The 16292-nt window shown below is 34.0% G+C and overlaps 3 protein-coding genes and 1 pseudogene across 4 annotated transcripts; 2 read left to right on the forward strand and 2 right to left on the reverse strand.

Annotated features, from left to right (window-relative positions):
• Nucleotides 515–4168, reverse strand: LOC104748094 (annotated as a pseudogene).
• On the forward strand, nt 7073–10402 carry LOC104745165 (serine/threonine protein phosphatase 2A 57 kDa regulatory subunit B' beta isoform-like). 2 transcript variants are annotated; one of them, XR_760709.2, is made up of 3 exons: nt 7073–8709; nt 9529–9666; nt 9767–9846. XR_760709.2 is itself a non-coding variant. In XM_010466345.2 (2 exons), the coding sequence occupies exons 1-2, from the start codon at nt 7564–7566 to the stop codon at nt 10100–10102; spliced, it is 1482 nt and encodes a 493-aa protein (XP_010464647.1). In that variant the 5' UTR covers nt 7080–7563; the 3' UTR covers nt 10103–10402. The 2 variants fall into 2 exon arrangements, 1 of the variants encoding a protein (XP_010464647.1); XM_010466345.2 differs by lacking the exon at nt 9529–9666 and having other exon boundaries at nt 7080–8709; nt 9767–10402.
• Nucleotides 10751–11884, reverse strand: LOC104748095 (F-box/kelch-repeat protein At4g23580-like). The gene is made up of 2 exons (XM_010469785.1): nt 11696–11884; nt 10751–11638 (listed from the first exon to the last, which is right to left on the reverse strand). Exons 1-2 carry the CDS (start codon nt 11882–11884, stop codon nt 10751–10753), a joined length of 1077 nt encoding a protein of 358 aa, XP_010468087.1.
• On the forward strand, nt 13895–16196 carry LOC104745166 (tankyrase-2-like). The gene is made up of 6 exons (XM_010466346.2): nt 13895–14145; nt 15084–15175; nt 15287–15365; nt 15468–15562; nt 15648–15743; nt 15880–16196. The coding sequence occupies exons 1-6, from the start codon at nt 13968–13970 to the stop codon at nt 15961–15963; spliced, it is 624 nt and encodes a 207-aa protein (XP_010464648.1). The 5' UTR covers nt 13895–13967; the 3' UTR covers nt 15964–16196.

Here is a 16292-nt window from a genome sequence, read left to right on the forward strand (position 1 = left end):
CCGCTAGAGCCGCTCATGACCACCAGGTGGTCGAGGATCTCGTGAAGCCTGACTTCAAGAACGAATCCGCTCTGGTTCCAATAGACTTCTCAGAACTTTTTCAATGTGAAAATCCTTTTGTTAAGCTCATGGAGCCCTTATCTTTATCATTTTATGTCTATCTGATTTTATGCTGTAAGAACTCAACCCTTTATGGGTCTTAATTTGAATGAAAATTCATGGTTGTCCAAAAAAAAATCAACTTAATGTTATTATTATTATTACTAGGATCAACTGGCTTTGTTTATTTATTCTTTTGGAGTTTGATTCTCATCTTCTGTTATGTTCTTCTAATTAACAAGAAAAACTTTGTGTGCATGATGATGATCCTTAACTGTAATAAAATATATATTTTAATTAATGTCAATAATATAGATGCAAATCAAACAATGACTAACTTAGTTGCGTTGCATCACATTACCTATATTGTATTTACAACACTTACATGTAAGAAGTTGACAAGAATTTGTGCGTTTCAGTGCATATTCCCTCTCTGTGCAGCCACAATAAAGACCATTAAAATCGGAGACGCAAGCAGAATCACATATAGGAGTGTCTCATACTCTCATGATGAGAGTCTCATCTATACCCATTGCCTCTCTTTCATTATCCTCTTGCGCTTTGTAATTCACATTATCTTTGACAAAGGCTTCAAAGTAGTTCTGATAACCAGTGTTTCCCTCCATGAAGCTCGACCCCTTTAACATTCAGCATCTCCATTGCCTACAAGTTTAAGAAAAACCCTCACATGTTTAAGAGAAACTGTTTGCCAAAACCAGATGATAGAAAACACTGCGAGAAGCCAACACTTTTTTATCGTTAAGCACACAATAAGCAAAACGAATAGAGTTGAATGGCTCTTGTCGGATCTTAGTCAGAGAGAAAACACAAGTTGTGTTACACAACTTATCTTGCTCGTTGTGATTAGTAGGTATAATACTTCTGGGAGTGTTTTTGAGTTACCTGGAAACTGAACATGAACTGCCTCGCTTCTTGCTCACTCTCGGTATTGGGTCGGATAGAAGCTTCTCATACATGCCCCTTGCCTTATCTTCCCTGTCAGTCACTCCACAATAAGAGTTTAAGGCACATGAGCCCATAAATACTAACCAGTAGTCAACAAGACTACTTTTGAGGATATCTTAGAACATTCGCAAATGACCACCAACTTGGTACGTATAACAGGGAAGCTTCAAGTATTTTGTGGTTTCCTTCGGGAGTTTTAGAGCTTGAGAGATTTGGGACAAAGATTTACAAATACAAATTTATATGAGGCTATTAAAAAGTCATATATTCATGAAGAAATAATTGTCACCCTGTAGTTGCATCAAGAGAAATGAAAAGAGAGAAAAACTTACTTTCGAAGTGAATCCTGACAGATAGACCACTGCAAAGCCGCTTGTCCATGAAGCTCACTCTGCACAACTAAACTCGTACCTAGTTAAGGTCACATCTACTGGAGCGAACTTTAGAAATTACAAGTAATATCACCTTCTGAATAACTACTTCTTTTGGTATCTAGGACTAGGTTGTTAGAACATTCGCAAATGACCACCAACTTGGTACGTATAACAGGGAAGCTTCAAGTATTTTGTGGTTTCCTTCGGGAGTTTTAGAGCTTGAGAGATTTGGGACAAAGATTTACAAATACAAATTTATATGAGGCTATTAAAAAGTCATATATTCATGAAGAAATAATTGTCACCCTGTAGTTGCATCAAGAGAAATGAAAAGAGAGAAAAACTTACTTTCGAAGTGAATCCTGACAGATAGACCACTGCAAAGCCGCTTGTCCATGAAGCTCACTCTGCACAACTAAACTCGTACCTAGTTAAGGTCACATCTACTGGAGCGAACTTTAGAAATTACAAGTAATATCACCTTCTGAATAACTACTTCTTTTGGTATCTAGGACTAGGTGGATCCAGGGCCGGTCCTATGGTCGAGGAGGCCTAAAGCATTTTTTATTTATGGTATGTTATAAATATACATTAACTATATGATACATAATTACATACAATAAAAAAAATACAAATGTTGCCTATTTGGAGATTCGAACCCGTGATAAGAAACTTATTCTACTAGTAGATAACCAACTCAGCTAAGAAATATTTTGTTAAGTAATACAAATAGTTAGTATGTATTTGGTGGCCTAAAGCACATGCTTTAGTTGCTTTAGGGGTGGGCCGGGCCTGGGTGGATCAATGGATTAAGATGTCGATAGAATATCACATAACAAGGTCATGGAACTAATGATGCAAAATAATTAGGTTCTTAAACCCTTATTGATTGTATGGTTGGTTGTTATATAAGATAGTTGGATTCTTTGCTCCACATACATGCTGCGGATAGATAGTAAAGAAGCCTCATGCATTCAGAAAGGCATATGTAGAAGAATAGTTGTATCAGTAGATTAATGCAGAAACATAGACATGAAGTAAAAAAACAGATTTGGAGAAATTACCTTAAAAAAACTATTTTCTCCATGATCTTTTCATAGTATGGCAAAGCTTCCTTGAGTTTCCCCGAATCCATAAGCGAGTTCTCCTTGTCTATTGCCTGTTATAATAAAGAAAGTATTAAAATTAACGGAAGAAGTAGATGATGAGCTAAACGATCCTAATTTCTAGCTATCTTGATGCACAAATAGATGCAGAACATGCCTGTAGATAAAGTATATATTTCTTTATAGTTTTTCTCCACTCAAATCAATTTTTTAATAAAATTTCTAGAAAATGTGGCAACGTGTAAATCTAAATATTTACAATAAGAGAATCTGCTTGAGAAATCAGGAGTCATAGTTTCAGTTGAACCCACATCTTTGCTCTTTTTGATCTATAAGTAAGGTTCTAAAGACAGCAACTTAAAATTTATAAGATATAGCTTGGAGCATTCTCATTGAGAGCAAATTTGCTCTGTAAATGAGATTCCTTTTGTGTGATATTACATCCAAATTGACTTCAGCATCAGGTCTGTCCTCAATGAAGAACAAAAATGTCTTTGGAGTACCTTCTCACACTCAAGTTTGAGTTTGGGATCAATATTCAGTCCGATTGATTTCTTGTAGGCAGCGAGCATTTTTTATTGTCTGTGCTTCTCTCACAATCCTCTCTTCAGCGGTTTCAACTGAATCACCCGGTTGGAGAGTCCTTCCACCACCAAACTTAAACAAAAAGAAAAGTATATATCTCTGTCCTCAGGAAAGTATACATTCAAACAAAGTTAAGATGCAAATTCTTATAGCTAAAATTAGCCCCAAGCTCATGAACATGAATGGATTAGTTTTAGTCTTTTAGAGGTTCAAGTTGTTTCAGAAACCTAGTGAAAATGCTACTTGGAATTTGGAAAACTTAGTGTTGTAGGACATATACATGATAAAATTTTGCATATCATCAACAAGAAACGAATTACTCAAACAATTCGAAGAGCTATCTGTATTTGAACCTTTATGTTACTCCTACCTTTAATAATCTGGAGTAATTGGCTCTATTATCCTAACTTAACATCATTGGACAAGCAACTTTTTTCCCCTTTGAGTTCTTAGGTACAACTAATTCAGTTGCATAAGACATCTATTTAGATGGGCCAATCACATACCGTCTTGGGGATGTTGCTATCCATGTAGAAACTTTGGGCTTATACACATCAGAGTTTCCATCTCCTTCTAGTTTTTATCACCAACAATAAACTCCACCTCAGGTAAGTCTCCTTCAGGAAGATAGTCTACAACAGGAACAAGTCCCGCTAGAACTAGAAGCCCTCTTGTGCTTCTCTTATCAGCAAAGCCAAGCCCCATGAAATCTATGCTGGACACTTTCAACTCTTTCTTCTTACCCTCATTATCTTCAACAACCTTATTTGATGATCTAACAAGACTTTGCTCCCTATACTACCTGAAATCTAAAGAAATCAAGCTCCCGGTTTTACTAGAGTTGAAGCGCATAACGGTTCATTTTACCGGTTTAAATTGGTTTATATACTGGTATAAGAATTGTTTTACCATTCAATTTTTTAGCTCGACCAATTGTTAATTCAAATCGGTTTAGTTTGGTTCAATTTAGTTTTTTTTCTGTGCACACAATCCTGATACATTGGTAAATTTACTAGAGTTGATAACATTGATTTGCATTTATCACGATTTAGAATGTACAGACTATTTTGAATTTTTATTTGCAAAAATCTCTTGATTATATATATTGTAATAAATTTAAGTTGATTTGATCTAATTGCACAAAACTGGATTTGGTTTGGTTTGTTCAGTACAAATTATTGTTTTTTACTCATATGAAATTTCAGTTTTAGTAGCTAAAGTGGAAATTTGTATAGATATTTGTCAAAATAGATATGAATTGACCAATTTTTGGATTAAGCAATTTTTGATTCAAATGGTTTAATTCAGTTTTTCTATTCACACAATCTTTAATTTCTTTCTTTATACATTAATAAAATTTACTATTAATTTGATAGCAATCATTTGCAGTTTTTGGAGTTAGAATGTACCGATAATATTAAATTTTTGTTTGCGAAATACTCTTAGCTTTTAATCTTGATGAAAATGAGAGTCTGTATAGATATTTGCATAAAATATATATAAATTAACCAATTTTTTTTATTCAAATTGGTTTAATTTGGTTCAATTCAGTTTTTTTTTTAATGTACACAATCCTTAATTTATTTCCTTATAAACTGATAAATTAACTATTAAGTTGATAACATAGATCTGTAATATTCAGAGTTATAATGTATCAACAATTTTTTTTTTTTTTTTTTACAAAATACTCTTAGTTTTTAATCTTGATGAAATTGGGAGTTTGTATAGATATTTGCATAAATTAGATATGAATTGACCAATTTTGATTCAAATCGACTTAGTTTGTTCCAATATTCAGTTTTTATGCACACAATCATTAATTCCTTTCTTAATACCTTAATAAATTTACTATTAAGTTGATAGCATTGATTTTCAATTTTCAAAGTTAGAATATACCACAGTTTTGATTTTTTGTTTTTAATATTGATGAAATTGGGAGTTTGTATAGATATTTGCATAAATTAGATATAAATTGATCCAATTTTCATTCAAATCGGTGTAGTTTGGTCTAGAATTCATTTTTTTTATGCACACAATCATTAATTCCTTTCTTTATACATTGATAAAATTACTATTGAGTTGATAACATTTATTTGCAATTTTCAAAGTTAGAATGTACCGAGAGTTTTGATTTTTTTGTTTGCAAAATACTCTTAGTTTTTAATCTTGATGAAATTGGGAGTTTGTATATATATTGGCAGAAAATAGATATGGGTTGGCCAATTTTTGATTCAAATCGGTTTAGTTTGGTTCAATTCAGGTTTTTTTATGCATACAATCCTTAATTCATTTTCTTATACATTAATAAATTTACTGTTGAGTTGATATCATTGATTTACAATTTCCAGAGTTAGAATGTATCGAAAATTTTGAATTTTTGTTTACAAAAAACTCTTAGTTTTTAATCTTGATGAAACTAGAAGTTTATATAGATATTTGCATAAAGCAGATATGTATTGGCCAATTTTTAATTCAAATCGGTTTAGTTTGCTCTAATTCAGACTTTTTTTTTATGCACACAATCTTTAATTCATTAACTTATATTGATAAAGTTACTATTGAGTTGATAACATTGATTTGCAATTTTCAAATTTAGAATATATCGATAATTTGAATTTTTGTTTGCAAAATACTTTTAGTTTTTCAATCTTGATGAAAATACATTAGATGAATATTAATGAATTATCTGTTTATTTGATCTAATTACACAAAATTTGGATTTGGTTTAGTTTATTTGGTACAAATTATTGTTATTAATTATAACAAATTTAGTTTTAGTAATTTTGAATTACTTATATTATCTACTTTTGCCATATATGACATGAAATAAAATTGAGTAATTTAATAATACTAGTTTTTCAGCGAAAAATTTAAACATAAAAAATTGGCATTTAAATCGTTGCCAACCAATATTTTGAACTTCGATTATAAATTCTCACAAAGAGGTAATGGTAGGGAAAGCAATGAAATATTTCAAATAAATTTTTGAATAAGAAGGACAATTGCTGAATTAGAAATTGATCAAATGACATTTATATAGTCAAAGACCATTTTAATAGTTTTTGTTATCATGGTAGCCAAATACATGGCAAATATATCAAATGGGAAACAAAGAAAAAGTAGTAATATTGTGATCTTAAATTTGATTAAAAAAACATGTCCACAAAATATTTAAGAGAAGATAACGACAAAATATAACAAATGATAGACTTTATTTTGTAACTACACTATTAGCCGCTACTTCCACCAAGATCAAGAAACATAATTAGATTTAGAAGAAAAAAGATGTTCAAACACCAAGAGATAATTAGATAAGAATAAGATCATAGAGTGATAGTTCAAAATGCCATACTGGGAACATTATCTAAAACGTGAGATAACATAAAAAAAATTAATAGCACAAAACATAATTTAAATACGGATGATAAGTAGATCATATATAATCAGATTGCCGATTACAAGATAATTCTAAATATTTCTATGATTACCACGTGGGTGGTGTTGTTGGACGAAACCAACATAGATGACTTTGGATACGTGAGTCAAATAGTTCACGAACGCCAATAACCAGACGAACAACCAGCAAAATAGATAAAGTTAGATATGAAATCAGAGACTATCTTTGTTCATATTTTAAGATTTTTTTCTTTCAAATAATATAAAATTTTAAAATCATTAAATTGTTTGTCACTAAATTCATATCCTAAATCAAAACTTACATTTGTACTCTCCTACTTTTTTCGTGGTCTCTAAATCCGAAGTTTTAACTTAAAGTTTAAGATAAAGAATATAATGTGAAGCGAAAATTATATATATATTTTTTATAATGCGAAATTAGAGATGCCTTTTTGAAAATAAGAGAGAGAGTTATATAATAAACGAAATAAGTGGGCAAAAATTAAGTAAATAGAAATCAATAGGCACTTGAAGTGTAAATTTTTTATCTGTATCTATTTTGATTTTAGTCCCTTTGTTCCCTTTCGGCTATCTCTCTCTTCTCTCTCTCTCGCTCTCTTCCTGATTTGATCGCCGGGAAATTTTAGCCGTCCGATCAACAATCTTATTATACTCCGAGAAAGATTTCTTCTATCAGTCTAATGTTCTGATTTTCACCACCTCAGATCTCCGATAACATCATTCCGGTAACCATTTCTCTCCTTCTTTGGTCACATCTTTAACCGCGGGATTACGAAAATGAGGAGCCTTTGATCCAATAGAGGCTTAGAGTGGAAGCCACATCTAATAATTTCTTCTCGAATCTGAATGCTCAGTGTTTTTAATTCGTCCTCTGTTGCATGCTGATTCAATTCTGAGCTCCTTAATTAGCTTATAGTGAAATCTCTCCTCGGCTTGGGAACTTAGGGTTTCTAGTTTGGTTTTGGGGGAGCAAAAGTTGAAGTGTGCTTCTTTTTAGCTTCTTAGTTGCGTAAGCCATGTTAAGGAAAATAATGAAAGGTGGGCATCGAAAGCCCTCTAAATCCGAAGCTAATGAACCTTCTAGTTATGGGATTGGTCCTCCTGCTCCTGGCTCCAATGTCGTTGTTAGTCACGCGTCTCGTGGTGGTGCATTGGTTAATTCGTCTCTGTCTCCTGTGACGGCTACTCCGCCTTTGAGCTCCGTGGAGCCACTCCCTTTGTTCAGAGATGTGCCTGTTTCAGAGAGGCAAACCTTGTTCTTGAGGAAACTTCAGAATTGCTGTTTCCTGTTCGATTTCACTGACACGGTTAAGAACAACGCCAGAGAGAAGGAGATTAAGAGGCAAACGTTGTTGGAGCTGGTTGATTTTATACAGTCTGGGTCTAGTAAGATCTCTGAGTCGTGTCAGGAAGAAATGATTAAGATGGTTTCTGTTAATATATTCCGGTGTCTCCCTCCAGCTTCACATGAGAATACGGGTCAAGAGCCTGCTGATCCTGAGGAAGAGGAACCTTATTTGGAACCTTCTTGGCCTCATTTGCAGCTAGTTTACGAGTTGCTACTGAGATATGTTGTTTCGACTGACACGGATACAAAGGTGGCTAAAAGGTATATCGACCATTCTTTTGTGTTGAAGTTGCTTGACTTGTTTGATTCTGAGGACCCGAGAGAGAGGGAGTATTTGAAAACGATTCTTCATAGGATTTATGGCAAGTTTATGGTTCACAGGCCCTTTATTAGGAAAGCAATCAACAACATATTCTATAGGTTTGTTTATGAGACAGAGAGACACAGTGGGATTGGGGAACTCTTGGAGATTCTAGGTAGTATCATTAACGGGTTTGCGTTGCCTATGAAGGAGGAGCACAAGCTATTCTTAATCAGGGTGTTGATACCTTTGCATAAGCCAAAACCAATTGTTGTATATCATCAGCAGTTATCTTATTGCATCGTTCAGTTTGTGGAGAAAGATTATAAGCTTGCGGATACAGTAATCAGGGGATTGTTAAAGTACTGGCCCGTGACAAACTGCGCAAAGGAGAATCTCTTCCTTGGAGAACTTGAAGAAGTTCTTGAGGCAACACAACCTGTCGAGTTCCAGCGTTGCATGGTTCCATTATTCCAACAGATTGGTCGCTGCCTCACGAGCTCTCACTTTCAGGTTAGTATGAGTTGGTTTTTCATTTTGATCTCGTCATGGAGGGCTCTCGTCTATGCATATCACCTTAAATAAAGAGATTTTGTTATTTACCGTTCTCTGCGCAAGAAGTCACGATATATTAAGCATATTGATGCATTGTATATTCCGTGTTGCGTGCTAGTGTCCTGTATTCCTCTCACCTTCAAGTCAAGTTCGTTTGACTCTGGTCTGATTCATCCACCTGGAAAAGAATGCAACTTTAGTGCTTCGTCAAGTTTATGGTGCAAATTGTTTTTTAACTTTTTGCTTGCGTCTTTCTCCATTTCTGCCACAATGCTGAATTTCATTTCAGAAATTTTTAGAATGATGTTGTTGGCATCATTCAGTTGATGGCGCTTTTTCATGCTGCTGATAGCTACTGCTCTGATTAAATCTCTGATTAAATCCATGGATCTTAGATCATTAGTCATTTCCAACTTAACTCTCTGAATGTGTTGGCACTGTTGCTTTTGCTTAATTCACGAGTCATGAAATTCGTTGCCAATGCTTTATTAAGTTTATGGTGCATGTTTTTTCTTTTTCTCCTTGCTTTGCCTCTTTCTTCATTTTTGCCACACTGTTCAGTTTCATTTCACAACATTATTATAATGATGTTGTTGGCACTGCTCTCATTATGTTGATGGGTTATCTCATGCTGTTGATAGCTACTACTCTGATTAAATCCTTGGATTCTTCAATCATCTGCATTTTCCATGATACAGTCTTTCAAACTTAATGTTGCTTTTGCTTTATACACGAGTCATTGATTTCCGCTGCACAATGCTTTTACTTGGAGTATAGCAGGAAAAAGGAGACATGAGCATCTTTTCCTATGGGGTATCCATTTGTGTGATTAGACTGAAGCATGTTTGATCTCCTTGGTTGTAATCACAAGTCTGATTAATTCTCACTTATTGCTAGCAAGTAGCAATTACACAAGTTTCGTATTATGTCTTTTTGCAATCTCTCAATTAATTCGATAATTTTTTTGTGGGTTTTGCCTAATTGTTTACATACATATCTCAAAAATCTGACACAGGTTGCAGAACGGGCACTGTTCTTGTGGAACAACGAGCACATTGTGGGTCTAATCGCGCAGAACCGAAGCGTGATCCTTCCAATCATATACCCTGCATTGGAGAAGAACATCCAGTCTCACTGGAACCAAGCAGTTCATGGTCTAACGACAAATATCAAGAAAATGTTCATGGAGATGGATCCTGAACTCTTTGAAGAATGCCAGAGGCAGTATGAAGAGAAACAAGCGAAATCTAAACAAGTGGACGAACAACGGCAATATACATGGAAGAGATTAGCAAAAGCAGCGGCGGATCGAGACAGAGCAGGAGAAGAAGATCATATGATCACTTCCTAGATTGATCAAAAAGGGTATTATTCTTTCACTTTTTTGTTTGTTTGTTCTCATTTAATCAAATCGTTTACTATTAATTTTCCTTTTTCAAACTACGATTTGTTTTTGTTTTGAGAGATCATGGGTTCAAAATTCTGATTGCTCAGAGAAGTAGAGAGAAGTGAGCTGTTTACTATCAGAGAATATGTTAGTACTAAGAATGTGTTTGTGATCTTCTTTCTATTTTTTTTTTTTTCCGTGGAAGGGCACTTTAAATTTTGTAAAATTTGAATTATATATACTGGATGTTTGTAGCTTGTGTTACTAACTATCTCAAATCCAATTTTAGTTTTCTTGTTTTGTCACTTTTTTTCCTCCCTCTGTGTTACTAGTGTATGCAGGATTCATTTCATAATGTGGAATAAACTAGTTTCCAACAAAAGTTTTCGTGAAGGAATTTCTAATTACCTTAGTAAAGAATGTTATCTTTAGAAGAGTTATACTAACTAAGATGATGTGGAGATAGAAAAGAACAATAGTAAATTTGCGCATTTAATTGATCAAATAAAAACACATCTGACTCAATGGTAAACAACAAACTCAGAGACAGAAAATATATATATCAAAACGATGAATGGTTCAATGTTCACATGATTAATTATGACATATTCATCAAAGTGTAACAGCAAGAACATGTGCTACATCATACACATCTGGCTCGGTGGTTGCATACACAGCGTCATACCACTCAAGCGTTCCCCAAATATTCCCATGGTGTTTTTCAAGCACAATTACCCCACAATAAACTACTTTTCCGTGAAGGTGGTACTCATTAATAGACACATTTTCTTTCCACGAAACCGCCAACTTTCCACCATAATCCGCCACTTTGGCATCAACATAACGATAGTCCAGCGATATTAACGTATTTTTCAATTCGTTCAATCCTTTTAAAGATGTCCAACATTTTTGGTCCGGGTTGTACCAATTGATCATCCCGTCGCTATAACAATATAACACGTTCTCTATCACACAATAAGATGATGGGTTATCAGATGATGAGCACCACCATCCCCTGTTAATAGCGAAGTCTGCCGCTCTCCATTTACCTTTATTCAGCTTGTAAGTCACATCTGGTCTCTCAAAACACTTCACGTAGACATTTCCATCATACCCTACGCTTTGATACCTAAAACCGCTACATATTTTCTCGCCAGGACTTGACGACGAACCAAACTCCCAAGTTTTATGCACTGTATCGAATACCTCCACCCAGTGAGTTGTATCGAGAACATTGGAGCCTCCTATCACATATATTTTTCCATCAAGGACGCAAGCAGAAGGGGACTCTCGTGCGACACGCATGCTTGGGGCCTCATGCCATGTGTGAGAACGACAGTCCATGACCATGATGCTAGCAGATGATGATGCATTATCATCTTTTATGAATCCGCCAATGGCATAAATATTAGAACCAACCCTTGCAAAATCTGAATGGTACGTAGAAGGAGAATTGGGGGATGTAACTGGGATCAAAACTTTCTTAGAACTATTTGGTATCTGGCAGAGAGTGAACCATTGTTGTGGGCTCTTGTAGCTAGGGATGTTTAAGCACACATAGAGACAACTCTCAGTTTGGCCTAAGAGGCTTCGGATTTGGTACAGCTCAGTTGAAGCAAGGATAGAGCGGAATCTATGGGAAACTAAGGAGAGAATCGGATAGTACAATCTCGAAACCCGGGCTAAGCAGTTTAATACCAAATCATTAGGAAGCATCATCAACGTCATTGGCACTTCTCCGTTCATGGTTTATGGATCGCCTCTTAAGGTTTATGGTTGCCCTTTTTTTTTCTTTTTCTTTTGATGATGAATTGGTAAATTTCATTAATATGAAGATGGTTTGTTATTTTATCTAACAAAAGTTTGCTTATATTCCACCGCCCCCAAAGAAAATAAAAATAAAAACTGAAAATTCATAGATTTTATAGGAAAATTTCTTTATTGTGTGATTTAGATAACAACTAAAAGATTTAACTTAAAACAATATTTACTTCTTTTTTCCTATGAAAAAAGTAAACTCTAATTATTATCCTTAGATTTTAGACCGGTTTTTGCTACTTTGTTTAGGCATCTACGGTACGATTATTATGGTTATGGTTTATAAACCACTGACCCAGAATAATTTTTAAATTAACCAGGTTAAAATATAATTAAAAAAAATTGATAGAGAAATATGTTTTTTTTTCTTAATAACAATTAGGGAAATTAAAAAATTTACCCAAGTCATGTGACCTCCCTAACTTGTAACTAGGTCCGTCCATGACTTTAGCTGATTAATAAACGGTTAAAAATTATGGTTAAAACGGTTATGAGTTATATATGATTATAGTTATCTGATGATATGATACTACTTAATCATATTTGATGATATAATATAGTTAATATTATTTATTTTTAATTAAAATGTTTTTTTAATATACACATATTTCATATTTATATTAAATAAATTGTTATTAGTATATTTGATCATGTTTTAAAAACAATTACGGTTTGATTATTAATATATTTTCGCGAAATTTTTGTTCAAAAAATTGGTGGAAAAATGTTAGATACATATTATTACCAGTTGTTTTTGTTTCCTTGAGAACGTACCATCTATTCTTGGATAAATCACCTTTAGATGATTTGAGAAGCACATGTATAGAAGTGGCTATGAGGTGATTTTGCGATCTCAGTTGGAAGACTCTACCGTCGTCTATGAAGCTACGGATATTGCTGCATATCTTGTTTGCCATGTGATACCTAGAGAGAGGCAATCTTGCCACAATATGTTTAAGAACGTCTCGATAGGGGTTAATCAGTAGATTGTTGACGAAGGAATGATAGACCTCTAATCCTATCAGTTCATGTTTTTAACTGTCTTTTATGATTACATGTGATAAAATTTTATAATACAAAACTTAAGTAAAATTGTACTAGTGTTCTCATTCAAAAATTCATTCTTATGAAATTGATTTGTTTGACATCAGAAATTTTTTTCTGCCAAAAATTAAATGATCTTGTATATGATTAAGACATCTAAAACAATACAAATTTAATAAAAAAAAAAAAAAACAAGACTTACCCTACTATCGAAGATTTTTAAAAAAGCAAAGTAGTTGGTTTCTGCAATCGGATCAAGTAAAAAATATTTATAACATCAAACAACTAATATATTACAAATTAAAAAGTAAACAACAATTAATATAAAACCTTATCATTAAACAATCTTTGATCCTCTTTGTAAAGAGTATTACACATTTGATAGAATTTTTTTTTTTTTTGTCTTAAGGATTGGATGTTATATGTATAATTTCGTATATCACAAACGGTGTATTTTGTCAAATAACATTTGTTATTATCACCCAACTCAAGTTAATAACACTTTTTAATATTTATTCTTGTAATTGTTGTTTTAAAAAGAATTAAGAAATTTTACATTCTATTTTGCTGTACAATTTAATGGGTTAAAATTAATAAAATAAAATATAAAAAAATAATATACTAATATTTTCATCAATACCAAAAACTAATTCCTATCCGTTCATCATTACTTATCTTATTGACCTAATCTGACAGAAGAACATCAATTTAATTAAAAATATAGAAATTTCAAAAAAAAAAACGTAACTAAAAATAGATATTTTAAAGTAAAAGTGATTTTTTAACATGTAATTATAAATAATAATTTAAAAACCATTATAGTTAAATTACAGTAACTGTATATACCAATTCTGTAAAAAAAAAAAACAAGAGAAAACCTAAAATTTAATCGAGTGTGTGTAGCTTATTGAACGGTGGAGAGAATATAAAGAGAGAGAGAGAGGGAGAGGTTGACTGAACTACTACAATGGCGGTTCCAAGAGAAGGCAATGGTTTGATGGAAGAAGAAGTTGTTGACGGAGATAACGCTCTCTTTGAGGAAAACGGCGTTGATTCCGACAGCGATCCCGAGCTTCCCTCTCACCTCCGTGACTTGGCCGCCGCTGCTCAGTCCGGTGACGTTTCCGCCTTGCGCACTGCCATCGGTACTTCCTTTACCTCTTCTCTCTCTTTCTGCTTTTAACAGATTCCTTCCTCGTTTGCGGAGAAACCCTACGATTAGTTGAACTGCAAATTTCAATTTCATCCTCAGAGTTGCGTAGTTGCTTAATTAGCTTGTCAGATGACGTATAGCCTCAAACTTTTAGTGGAACCACTATAAATTTGCCATCTTTAAAACCAGAGCTTTCTGAAAAAGTATAGTTTTCTCGACAAAATTTTCTCACTATCATTGATCTTTGTCTCATCGTTGTTCTCCTTCTCTTAAGACACCTACCTTAAGGGCTTTATCTTTCATTTGACTCCCATCTTAGCCAGCAACCTCACTTGTTTGTTTGTTGTTTGCTCAATTTGGTTAGTTTCAGCTAGGAAGGATAGGAGAAAACTGTAATTCGTGCCTATGTGTGTTCCTGTTTTGTTGATTGAGGCTGCCATGGACCTGACTATGTGTTCTCTTATTAACTGATGAATTTCTGGCAGACGTAAATTTATCAGATTTATGTGTGCACTTTCTGCTGTTTTTGATGAAATTGTTTATGTTCCTTTTCTGAATTTTCATAGACAATTTGAATGGGAGAGTCGATGAGCCACTTGAGGATAATGACTCGGCACTTCTCCTCCTCTTAAGACACCTACCTTAAGGGCTTTATCTTCCATTTGACTCCCATCTTTAGATTTACTGGTTTGTTGTTTGTTGTTTGCTCAATTTGGTTAGTTTCAGCTAGGAAGGATAGGAGAAAACTGCCTATGTGTGTTCCTGTCTATCTTTGTTTTGTTTGTTTCTTGAGGGTGCCATGGGACCTGACTTCTTATTAACTGATGAATATCTGGCAGAAGTAATTTTATTAGATTCATGTGTGCACTTTCTACTTCCTTTGATGAAATTGTTTAGAGTCAATGATGTTCCTTTTTCTGAATTTGATAGACAATTTGAATGGGAGAGTCGATGAGCCACTTGAGGATAATGACTCGGCACTTCACTTGGCGTGTTTATATGGTCACCTACCTTGTGTTCAGGTTGTTTTCTACTTTTGCTGTTCTTTGCTTTGTCATTTCTCACTGACTTTGATAGCTAATGTATTTTTGTAAAAAACCCATTAATTGTCTAATGATATTTTCTTACCACAGCTTCTCCTAGAAAGAGGAGCGAGTATGGAGGTCAAAGATGAAGATGAAGCAATTCCTCTACATGATGCTTGTGCTGGAGGTAAAATTGGTCATGGCCCTACCATTCTCTTGGTATTTCTGTCTCACGGAATGGTTAAATTCTATGGCTTATCCTTCTTTCTGTTTAACTTGAGCTCCACAGGATACTTACAAATAGTACAGCTTCTTTTTAGCCGAGCTAGTAGTCCTGAATGTGTGAAGAGAATGATCGAAACAGCCGATATAGAAGGTGACACTGTAAGTATTCTCCATCTTCAAGTGTCTTATTCTGTCTCTCTCTCTTAATATTGTGATTCATGACAATCTGTTTCTTTGGTGACAGCCTCTGCATCATGCAGCAAGAGGCGAGCATGTTGATGTGGTTAGATTTTTGTTGGGTTCTGGGGCTTCACCAAGGACAGAAAACTCATATGGGAAGGTAAACATTTGAAAACACTTTCACAAGCTCACTGAGAACGGATTTTCTTAGTTTGAAATTCGACTACGGACCAACATCTTTGGCTTTTGAAGGTATGTATGATTAGCTGTATAATAGCAATGTTGTGAATATGCAGACTGCAGGTGAATTAGCTGATTTAAACACTGAAGCTAGGAGGATCCTCGAAGAAGCTATAAACAACTCAACAATATCTCAGTGATGCTGCAAATTTGCAAAATCCATCTGCCTTTTTTGGCCGCGAGTCAGTGAAATATTAGGGAAGTGACTTTTTTTTTTTTTTTTTGGGTTTAATTCGTCTTAATCCTATATTTTTTGGTGGTTTTATTTACATACAAAGGTTTGAAATCTGATACCAATGAATTAAGAAGGTTCGTGTCTGTTTCAATCATGGAATTATGATCAGATTAATAGATTTGAACGAGTTTTCGTTAAGCATTTAGAGGCCTCAAAGGTGAACATATAGTGGGGATACTCGGCTGGATTGCTCCAACTTACAACGTATAATCGTATAGATACAGCAAGACAAAT

This window comes from Camelina sativa, chromosome 15, assembly GCF_000633955.1.
Source record: "Camelina sativa cultivar DH55 chromosome 15, Cs, whole genome shotgun sequence".
NCBI classification, from domain to species: Eukaryota; Viridiplantae; Streptophyta; class Magnoliopsida; order Brassicales; family Brassicaceae; genus Camelina; species Camelina sativa.